The sequence below is a fragment of the Physeter macrocephalus genome, chromosome 10 (genome assembly GCF_002837175.3).
Source record: "Physeter macrocephalus isolate SW-GA chromosome 10, ASM283717v5, whole genome shotgun sequence".
In the NCBI taxonomy this organism is placed as follows: Eukaryota; Metazoa; Chordata; class Mammalia; order Artiodactyla; family Physeteridae; genus Physeter; species Physeter macrocephalus.
Window position 1 is genome coordinate 72,474,443 of NC_041223.1, and position 11,875 is coordinate 72,486,317.

General features: G+C 39.5%; 1 protein-coding gene across 12 annotated transcripts in view; it reads left to right on the forward strand.

The window, feature by feature from the left end:
• The window catches only part of SNX14 (sorting nexin 14), an 85,094-nt gene that overhangs the window by 43,653 nt on the left and 29,566 nt on the right, over positions 1–11,875 (forward strand). For all 12 annotated transcript variants that reach the window (XR_008618408.1, XM_028494673.2, XM_055087634.1 and 9 more), the window contains one exon: positions 6,393–6,594. Coding sequence is in view for 11 of the 12 variants with exons in the window: in XM_028494673.2 (XP_028350474.1) it covers positions 6,393–6,594 (202 nt within the window). In the remaining variant the exon portion in view is untranslated. The remainder of the gene's footprint in view (positions 1–6,392; positions 6,595–11,875) is intronic.

Genomic DNA, 11,875 nt, shown 5'->3' on the forward strand with positions numbered 1-11,875 from the left:
GGAAGATCCCACATGCCGCAGAGCGGCTGGGCCTGTGAGCCATGGCCGCTGCGCCTGTGCGTCCGGAGCCTGTGCTCTGCAACGGGGGAGGCCACAGCAGTGAGAGGCCCGCGTACCACAAAAAAAAAAAAAAAAAAAAAAAAAGTATGGGTAGAAGAAAGACAGTAGACTAGAGGAGGGAGTCTTTTAAAAAAACAATGTTTATGTTTTTAGATTTTAAGCATCTCAATTTTTTAATAGTATAGAAAAGTAGAAAAAAATTTAAAATACCACCCATACTTCTGCCACCCAATAACTACTTCTATTAACATTCTTGTGATTCTGCTTTTTAAAAAATATCTTTCCCCTTCCCACCCCCAAAATTAGGCTCTATATAGATTGCTATCCTGATCTCTGCCCACTTAATATAACAAAATATAACTTAAATATAACTTAATATAACGAAAGCATTTACCCATGTTATTGTGAACTCGAAACATAATTTTTATGGGGAAAGATTTACTTTTTCTTTTTTGTTCTTCCCAATTACTTGAAATACAAGCTATAGTTTTGCTTCAGGAATAGGAGGCTTTTTTTTTTTTTTTTTTTTGTCTGCACGGGCTCTGGGCGCATGGGCTTCAGTAGTTGTGGCTCGCGGGCTCTAGAGTGCAGGCTCAGTAGTCGTGGCTCACGGGCTTAGTTGCTCCGTGGCATGTGGAATCTTCTGGACCAGGAATTGAACCCTTGTCCCCTGCATTGGCAGGTGGATTCTTAACCACTGCGCCACCAGGCAAATCCAGGAGGCTATCTTTAAAAAGCTGAGAAAGTTTGTTCTGTTTTGTAGTGGCCCAAGGAGGAAGGAAATTCTTTATTGGTCTTTATTTACTTATTTTTTATTGAAGTATAGTTTTTTAATTTTTATTGGAGTATAGTTGATTTACAATGTTGTGTTAGTTTCAGGTGTACAGCAAAGCGAATCAGTTATACATATACACATATACACTCTTTTTTTTTTTAGATTCTTTTCCCATATAGGCCATTACATATTGTTGAATAGAGTTCCCTGTGCTATACAGCAGGTTCTTATTAGTTATCTATTTTACATATAGTAGTGTGTATACATCAGTCTGTCTCCCAATTTATCCCCCACTTTATCCCGTTAACCATAAGTTTGTTTTCTACATCTGTGACTCTACTTGTGTTTTGTAAGTAAGTTCATTTGTATGCTTTTTTATTAGATTCCACATATAAGCGAACAAGCTATAGTTTTGCTTCAGGAATAGGAGGCTTTTTTTTTTTTTTTTTTTTGTCTGCACGGGCTCTGGGCGCATGGGCTTCAGTAGTTGTGGCTTGCGGGCTCTAGAGTGCAGGCTCAGTAGTCGTGGCTCACGGGCTTAGTTGCTCCGTGGCATGTGGAATCTTCTGGACCAGGAATTGAACCCTTGTCCCCTGCATTGGCAGGTGGATTCTTAACCACTGCGCCACCAGGCAAATCCAGGAGGCTATCTTTAAAAAGCTGAGAAAGTTTGTTCTGTTTTGTAGTGGCCCAAGGAGGAAGGAAATTCTTTATTGGTCTTTATTTACTTATTTTTTATTGAAGTATAGTTTTTTAATTTTTATTGGAGTATAGTTGATTTACAATGTTGTGTTAGTTTCAGGTGTACAGCAAAGCGAATCAGTTATACATATACACATATACACTCTTTTTTTTTTTAGATTCTTTTCCCATATAGGCCATTACATATTGTTGAATAGAGTTCCCTGTGCTATACAGCAGGTTCTTATTAGTTATCTATTTTACATATAGTAGTGTGTATACATCAGTCTGTCTCCCAATTTATCCCCCACTTTATCCCGTTAACCATAAGTTTGTTTTCTACATCTGTGACTCTACTTGTGTTTTGTAAGTAAGTTCATTTGTATGCTTTTTTATTAGATTCCACATATAAGCGATATTATATGATATTTGTCTTTCTGTGTCTGACTTACTTCACTCAGTATGACAATCTCTGGGTCCATCCATGTTGTTGCAAATGGCATTATTTTTTCTTTTTTATGGCTGAGTAATATTCCATTGTATTTATGTACCACATCTTCTTTATCCATTCCTCTGTTGATGGACATTTAGGTTGCTTCCATGTCCTGGTTATTGTAAATAGTGCTGCAGTGAACATTGGGGTGCGTGTATCTTTCTGAATTATAGTTTCCTCCAGGTATATGCCTACGAGTGGGATTGCTGGGTCATATGGTAGTTCTATTTTTAGTTTTTTAACGAACCTCCATACTGTTCTCCATAGTGGCTGTACCAATTTACATTCCTACCAACAGCGTAGGAGGGTTCCCTTTTCTCCACACCCTCTCCAGAATTTTTGTTTGTAGATTTTTTTTTTTTAATTTTTAAATTTATTTTTGGCTGCATTGGGTCGTCGTTGCTGTGCGCGGGCTTCCTCTAGTTGCAGCAAGCAGGGGCTGCTCTTCGTTGCAGTGTGTGGGTTTCTCACTGCAGTGGCTTCTCTTGTTGAAGAGCACAGGCTCTAGGCATGTGGGCTTCAGTAGTTGTGGCTTGCGGTCTCTAGAGCACAGGCTCAGTAGTTGTGGCACACAGGCTTAGTTGCTCCGCAGCATGTGGCATCTTCCTGGACCAGGGATCGAACCGTGTCCCCTGCATTGGCAGGCAGATTCTTAGCCACTGAGCCACCAGGGAAGTCCTGTTTGTAGATTTTTTGATGATGGCCATTCTCACTGGTGTGAGGTGATACCTCATTGTGGTTTTGATTTGCATTTCTCTAACAGTTAGCGATGTTGAGCATCTTTTCATGTGCTTTTTGGCCATCTGTATGTCTTCTTTGAAGATATGTCTATTTAGATCTTCCACACATTTTTTGATTGGGTTATTTATTTTTTTGATATTGAGCTGCATGAGCTGTTTGTATATTTTGGAGATTAATCCCTTGTCAGTTGCTTCATTTGCAACTATTTTCTCCCATTCTAAGGGTTGTCTTGGAAATTCTTGATTGGAAGCAAAGATAGTAATAATGGAAAGTAGGGTAAGAGGGTAAACTAATCATTAGTACTCTGAAGGGAAAAGACAGGAGGTGGCTAGGGTGTTAACCCAGACCAAGATAGTCCCACTTAGGATTTGGGGGTACTGTGCTAGTTCTACACTGTTGGACCTCGGGGAAATCTCCTTTGCCTTGTTTAGGAAGTGTATGGGAAAGGGAAATTGCCAGTCTCACTGCCAGGGCTAAAGTGGTATGTGATCCAAAATTGAAACCTGGAAGATTTTTATTTTTTTAGAAAAAGGATCAACTTGACGTGATCATTTGGTAGCAGTGCCTCCTTGCTATGTGACCTTGGGTAAATTGCTTAATTTTATTTTGATTTAATTTCCTCACATGTGAAATGGGGATAGTAGTATCTAGCTTGTATATGGGTGTTGTGAGGATTAGTAAGTGATATATACGAAGCACTTGGGACAGTGCCCAGCACACAGTAAGTGCAGTAAGTACTATACAGTGTTATAATACCACCAGAGAAATTATAGGTTAAATTGGCATATGTATACTGGCCTGGGAACCAAAGTCTTCTATGTAAGGTTGGGTCTGTCTAAAAATGCATTTCTGTCCAAGTTCAGAACTGATTCACAAATAAACTACTGGAACGTAATATGCCCATTGGTATATTGGCAGTTATCCCCACATAGGAAAAGCTAATAATGAGTTAAATTATAGTATTTCTCAAGGAAATAGGGGGACATCTCTTTGCCTTTTATCCTCTGCCTGTTTTATTCCCTACCTTCTTTGTAGAGGGAACATCTGTTTGAAAATGAGAAAACACTTGGTTTTCCTTTTTATAAAATTTTGGTTATATACTTTTAAATAATATTAAAGGAATCCCTGAAAATTCTTAGAGAAATATTGCCTTAGAGATTTTTCATTTACTTTTTTTATATAAACACCATTTAAATGGTAGCAGTAATAAAATATAAAACTTTGTCCTTTGTCTTTTATTGATATTTTTATGTTGCTAAGATTTTTTTTTCTATTTTGTTTCTTAGATTGATTTTTATTTAAGAATGTCTCATTTCTTGTCTTTTAGTCAGCTTGTTAAACAAATTTTCTACCATTTTATGATTCATTTTACCATTTCTTTTCAAAAGCCAAGTCTGTTAACAAAATTACAGTTGTAATAACCATGGAAAATGCTGCCCTGTACCTCAGATTCCAAGCAGTGGAGTGGGTGTTGCCCTCACTCATGCTTCTCTGTTTTTCTTCCAGGTTTGTAAGGAGATAGCCTTGTCCCCAAAAGGCAAGAACCAACACTTACCATCTTTTTTTACAGTTTCATTGTTTTAGGCCTGGAAGACATTTTTGTTTTCAACAGAGGATTAAGAAGTCTTCCTAAGATTCTTAACAGTCTTATTAGGGGTGACAGAAAGCCATTTTAGGACAGGAACAGAAAAAGGGATAATTGCCAAGAGACTTAGTGGGAGAGGAAAAGAATTCACTTAGAAGAGAGTTGGCTACCATGTGTGGGAAGAGAGTAGAATGGAGAGTGAAGGTAGGGTGCTAGAATTCTGGAAAGAAATACCTCTTCTCTACTGGTTTGCTCTGACTAGACTGTTCAGAATTCTCTTAAGTGCTACAACCTTTGACTCATTTCCTTAAAAAAGTGTGTTCAAGATGGTTGTGTTTTATCTGTAAAATTTTGCCCCTTTTAACATGAATCAGAGATATCTAGGTGATCAGGTGTTATAATGTGCCAGTTCAGAGATTCTTTTCTGATTTAATGAAGACAGACATTTTTTCCCCTTCTTTCTGCATGTTTATTTCTAGAAGATGTTTAACACTGCTTTTTATTTATTTTATTTATTTTTATTTATTTTTTTTTTTGTGGTATGTGGGCCTCTCACTGCTGTGGCCTCTCCCGTTGCGGAGCACAGGCTCCGGACGCGCAGGCCCAGCGGCCATGGCTCATGGGCCCAGCCGCTCCGCGGCATGTGGGATCCTCCCAGACCGGGGCACGAACCCGTGTCCCCTGCATCGGCAGGCGGACTCCCAACCACTGCGCCACCAGGGAAGCCCAACACTGCTTTTTAAAAATAATTGTTCTTCAAGTAATATTTTAAAGAATATTTATTTTAAATATTTATATTATTAAAATTTTAGAAGCCAAGAGATGAAAAAACAATCTTAATTCTATAGAGGTGGGTCCCTTTCAGACCTTTTTTCTAATTTTATATTATCTAGTGCTGCAGTGAATATATTTATACTTGTGCCTTTTTCATAGTTAAAAAAATTTTGTCTAAAGTAAATGCTTGGGGCTCCCTGGTGATGCAGTGGTTGAGAGTCCGCCTGCCACGGGTTTGTGCCCCGGTCTGGGAAGATCTCACATGCCGCGGAGCGGCTGGGCCCGTGAGCCATGGCCGCTGAGCCTGTGCGTCTGGAACCTGTGCTCCGCAACAGGAGAGGCCACAACAGTGAGAGGCCCGCGTACCACTAACTAACTAACTAACTAACTAACTAAATCAATCAATCAATCAATCAATCAATCAAACTTATGTTAGAATAAGTTGCCAGATAAATAAATAAATAAATAAATAAATAAAACAAACTTATGTTAGAATAAGTTGCCAGATAAATAAATAAATAAATAAATAAATAAAACAAACTTATGTTAGAATAAGTTGCCAGATAAATAAATAAATAAATAAATAAATAAAACAAACTTATGTTAGAATAAGTTGCCAGATAAATAAATAAATAAATAAATAAATAAAACAAACTTATGTTAGAATAAGTTGCCAGATAAATAAATAAATAAATAAATAAATAAAACAAACTTATGTTAGAATAAGTTGCCAGATAAATAAATAAATAAATAAATAAATAAAACAAACTTATGTTAGAATAAGTTGCCAGAAATGGATGATAAATGTATATTGCCAAAACGCTTTCTAAAAGGATTGTACAGGTATATCTTGTAACCAACAATATATTGCATATCCAGTTTATCTGTGCAGTTTCCATCAGTGGCTGTTATCATAAAATTTTACATTCCTAAATGAAAGATATCAGTACAGTAATTTCTACTTCCTATTACCAGAGTTAAATATTTTTCTGTATTTGTGTATTTTTAATATCTTTTCCAGTAATTGCTGAAATGTCTTATTTTCTGTTGAATTTTCATATATTGGTGATGCAGCAAAACCTGGAGTTGATGCTAGTAACTTGTTAGTTTTAGTTTTTTATCCTTAACCTTTTCAGTAGAAAATTTGATATCACTTAATTTCAAAAGTATTAAAAAATTGTAGACTTTATATGGGCATATTACTTTGTAGTTGTATCTCATATGCTATAGGTGTAAAGGTCCTGGAAGTATTAAATTCTATTTTTCTGATTATTTTTTTCCAGATTGAAGAAGGTATTGTTGTAATGGAAGATGATTCTCCAGTGGAAGCTGTGAACACACCTAATACTCCTCGAAACCTTGCTGCATGGAAAATTAGCATTCCATATGTAGACTTTTTTGAAGATACCTCCTCTGAAAGGAAGGAGAAAAAGGAGAGAATACCGGTGTTTTGTATTGATGTTGAAAGAAATGATAGAAGAGCAGGTATTAATATTATTAATGCATATAGCACTAATCAGGTATTAAAACAATTAAGACAGCATTTCTCCTCCTCCATTGGTGTGGGCTAATAATAATTGATAAAAATATGATCAAACACAACTTTACAAGTTTTCTTTATGTTTTGCTGTCTTTTTTCTTTTGGTTATTTCATCCGTGTGTTATAGTAGAGACAGGGGTAAACAGCATCCATAGCAGGATAAATATTTGCCACCCTGGACTTTGTCCAAGAGAGCGGGCAGTCTGTATAAGCAAAAACACATCAAAGTTGTGCACATTTTGGGAAATGATGAGCAGAAAAATAAAGTTGACCTCAGGAAGAGGGGACAGTCTGTGAGGAAAGAAGGAAAAAGTGGCAGGGTTAGGAAATGGTTTCGAGAGAGGAGTGACGAAGTGATAATATGAAGGTCAGTGCTAATGATTCCCCTTATTTATTTTTCAAAAAGTACTAGGTGTTTGATTTTTCTCAGAAGCTGATCCTGTTTCATGCATAGGAACGTAAAGTATAGGAATGGGGAAGGAAGAATGCTCAGAGTAGCTAGCAATGATATTCCCTATTGTAGTTAAATACCAGGCAGGATCTTGTTCTGTCCAGTTCTGAGTCACTGCTCCTTGATTTTGCTGTAACTTCTGTTCGGTTTTGCTATATGCTGTTCTATCTCAGCATTTTAATAAGTATACAGACAAACCTTTGTCGATATTAGAGTTTCATTTCAATTTCAAACACAGTCGCTTACATCTTTTGTCTGCTGTTTCTGCTGATAGGAATTTTAAGTGTTAAAAAGAATTTGGAAAGGAATACCCTAGTTAACTTCTGGATTCAATTCTTTGCTGTGCCTAGTACTTAAAATCTGACTCTTCTCTCAGTGTTCTTGGCTCTCAGAAAATTATTTAAAATGTTTGACTATTCAAATATAAATCCCTATCAATATAAATAAATTGCTTTTTATTGAGGTATAATTAACATACATTATTACGTTAGTTTTAGGTACAATATAGTGATTCAATATAGTGATTCTGCATTTGGATACCCTGCAAAATGATCACCACAATAAGTCTAGTTACCGTCCTTCACCATACAAAGTTAATACAATATTATTGACTGTGTTCCCCATGCTGTACTTTATAACACTATGACTTATTTATTTTATAACTGGAAGTTTGTACTACTTGATCACCTTCACCCATTTTGTCCTTCTCCTCTGGCAGCCACCCATCTGATATCTGTATGAGTCAAAATAGGGGAATTGTAGAGGCATCCTTGGCAGAAACTTTGCAAGAGAGTAAGAGAAAAGCTGAAGATGACTTGAGTCATCTCAATTCTATCAACACTATTTAAGCTCCAGTGTCCTCCCTTGGCCTTAGTTAGCTTATCTTGCCCTAATTATCAAGTTAATCCTATTTATTTTTTTTTAACATCTTTATTGGAGTATAACTGTTTTACAATAGTGTGTTAGTTTCTCCTTTACAACAAAGTGAATCAGTTGTACATATACATATGTTCCCATATCTCTTCCCTCTTGCGTCTCCCTCCCTCCCACCCTCCCTATCCCACCCCTCTCGGTGGTCACAAAGCACAGAGGTGATCTCCCTGTGCTATGCGGCAGCTTCCCACTAGCTATCTAATTCCTATTTTTATTTTAATGTTTAAAAATAAGCCACACTGGTGGCACAGTGTTTAAGAATCTGCCTGCCAACGCAGGGGACACGGGTTCGATCCCTGGCCCAGTAAGATCCCACATGCCGCGGAGCAACTAAGCCCATGCTCCACAATTACTGAGCCTGCAAGCCACAACTACTGAGCCTGTGCTCCACAACTACTGACGCCCGTGCGCCTGGAGCCCGTGCTGCACAACAAGAGAAGCCACCGCAATGAGAAGCCTGCGCACCGCAACAAAGAGTAGCCCCTGCTCGACACAGCTAGAGAAAGCCCGCGCACAGCAATGAAGATCCAATGCAGCCAAAAATAAATGAATAAAATAAATAAGTTTAAAAAATAAAATAAAATAAGCCACCCAGTTTATGGTGTTTTGTTATAGCAGCCTGAGCAGACTAAGACAGTTACAGAAAGGTTGCAATAAATAGTACAGAAAGTTGTCATACACCCTTTACCCAGCTTCCCCTTGTATTGACATCTTATAAAACCATAGTACAGGGCTTCCCTGGTGGCACAGTGGTTGAGAGTCCGCCTGCCGATTCAGGGGACATGGGTTTGTGCCCTGGTCCGGGAAGATCCCACATGCCACGGAGCGGCTAGGCCTGTGAGCCATGGCCACTGAGCCTGCACGTCTGGAACCTGTGCTCCGCAACGGGAGAGGCCACAGCAGTGAGAGGCCCGAGTACCGCAAAACAAACAAACAACAACAACAACAAAAAACCTAAAAAAATCCCCATAGTACAATGATTGAAACCAGGATATTAGCATCGATGGGATATTCATTTGAATTTCACCAGTTTTCCCACTAATACCCTCTTTCTGGTTCAGGATCCAACCCAGGATCCCACACTGAATTTAGTCCTGTCTCCTTAGTCTCCTATGTTCTGTGATAGTTTCTCAGTCTTCCGTGTCTTTAACGAACTTGACACTTCTTTAAAAGGTCCTGACTAGTTATTTGTAGAAAACACTTGAGTTTGTTCCTCCACTTGAGTTTGCTGCTCAACAATGTTTACTTATTAAAGGACAGAAGAGGCTCTCCTTTCCCCACTGTATATTCTTGCCTCCATTGTCATAAATTAATTGACCATATATGTGTGGGTTTATTTCTGGGCTCTCTCTTCTGTTCCATTGATCTATGTGTCTGTTTTTATGCCAGTACCATACTGGTTTATTATAGCCTTGTAGTACAGTTTAAAATCAGGGAGCATGATACCTCTAGCTTTGTTCTTTTTTCTCAAGATTGTTTTGGCCAATCAGAACTACAATGAGGTGTCACCTCACACCAATCAGAATGGCTAAGTAAGTCAGAAAGAGAAAAACAAATACCATATGCTAACACATACATATATGGACTCTAAAAAAAAAAAGTGGTTATGAAGAACCTAGGGTCAGTACAGGAATAAAGACGCAGAAGTAGAGAATGGACTTGAGGACATGGGGAGGGGGAAGGGTAAGCTGGGACGAAGTGAGAGAGTGGCATGGACTTATATATACTACCCAAGAGGGAGGAGATATGGGGATATATGTATATGTATAGCTGATTCACTTTGTTATAAAGCAGAAACTAACACACCATTGTAAAGCAATTATACTCCAATAAAGGTGTTAAAAAAAACAATAGATATAGGGATAGTCAAAAAAAAAAGAACTAGAACGTGAAGGTTTGGAAAATTCTCAGACTATCCATATATCATGCTCTGGAAAAAAGCCACGGGTGTGGCTGAACAATGGTTTGCTGAAGAGATCAGGCATGTGACTCATGGATCAATCATCTCAGTAGAAGCCAGGAATAGAGCTGTGGCTATCCAGGAAAGATGTGTGGAGGACCCTCTTATTTGGAACTCTCTGGGCTTCTTGGACCTGGATGTCTGTTTCCTTCCCCAGGTTAAGGAAGTTTTCAGCCACTCTTTCTTCAGATAACTTTTCTGCCCCTTTTTCTCTTCTCCTTTTGGGACCCCTATAATGCGAGTGTTATTTCACTTGATATTATCCTATAGGTCCCATAAGTTTTCTTCATTTTTAAAAATTCCTTTTTCTTTTTGCTGCTCTGTCTGGGTGAGTTTCATTGCTTTGCCTTTCTGCTTGCTGATCTCTTCTTTGCTTCACCCCATCTGATGTTGAATCCCTCTAGGATATTTTTCAGTTTAGTTATTGTATTCTTCAGCTCTGTGACTTCTGTTTGGTACTTTCTTATATTTTCTGTCTCTTTGTTGAAGTTCTCACTGTTCATCTATTCTTCTCCCAAGTTTGGTTAGCATTTTTATGACCATTACTTTAAGTTTTTATCGGGTAGATTACTTATCTCTGTATCAATCTGAGATTTTTGTCTTGTGCTTCTGTTTGGAACTTACTTCTCTGTTTCCTCATTTTACTTGACTCTGTGCTTGTTTCTGTGTATTAGGGGAAACAGCTACCTCTCTCAGTCTTGAAGAGTGGCCTGAGTAGGTGATTAGCCCTCTAATTCAACCTTGCCCTAAGTCTTCTTTGTCTTTTGAACCTTTGTGATTGTCTAAACTGCCTGATTAATTCTTGATATGTCCGTGTTATGGAGCATGTGCCAAGACCTATTAGTGTTCCAAGGGGAGGAATCCCATGTATCACCTCGTTTCAGGCTGATGGGAAGCCAGACACTTAGGCAGCAGCCTTTAAAGTAGGCAGATGTATACAGTCCTGCAGGGCCACAGTCAAAATCCCTACCTGCCTCCATTCCAGGAGATCTGGAGGTGTCCTCTGGGTGCATAGTTGCTTAGATGAGTGTATGAGCTCCTGAGAGTTCTTATTGAGCTGTAGTGAGGCCAAGGGGGTGTGCAGGGATGGTGTCTCCCTGCTTATGTTCTCTGGGTGCTCCTCCTTAGCTCCTACATGTGTGGAAAATCTGAAGCCTGTCCCTCAGGCTGAAGGTCCAGGCCAAGTAAATAGGCCTTTTTCACAGGAAGACTGGGGTTTTATTTAGTGTGCTGTCTGTGCAGTCCCTGGGGGGCGGTGTGCCTTTCCAGGAACTGTCTTTCCAACTGGTACGGTCCCGTGGAGCTCAGTATTGCCAGCTCCCTTAGCCACCAGGGCCAAGTGATCAAGGGGTGTCCCCTGTGTGGATTGCACACACCTGCTGGCTTCAGCAAGGCAGCTGGTGAGTGTAGGGGGCAGGGCATGCTGGCCAGTGTCAGAAAGGCTGCGTGTACCTGCAGCTCTCAGCAGTGCAGTGGGAGAGTGCCTTGCCTATGTGAGTGAGCTGGCTTTAGGCGGGGAGAGGAAGAATGCTGCAGCGTGCTTGCCAGCCACAGCCCGGGAGCCAGGGAGTGCTGCCACCACTCTGGCTTCAGCAAGGCAGTGGGATGGTGCTGCGACCACTTACCCCTGCCTATCCGAGCAAGGCTGGGGGGTGCCATTTCCAAGCTTGTCTGCCTGTGCTAGCAGGATAGGTGGGGGGACAGTAATGGCATCTGCCCCTGCCTGTGTCTTGGGAGAGTTTCAGCTATCCCCTGCCCCTCCAGAATGCTTTTAGATTAGCGAATGAGTCTTCTTACATGTAGTCTAGGCACTTTGTTTTCTTTTCTTTTTCTTTTTTTTTTGGCTGGACTGTGCGGCTTGCGGGATCTTAGTTCCCTGACC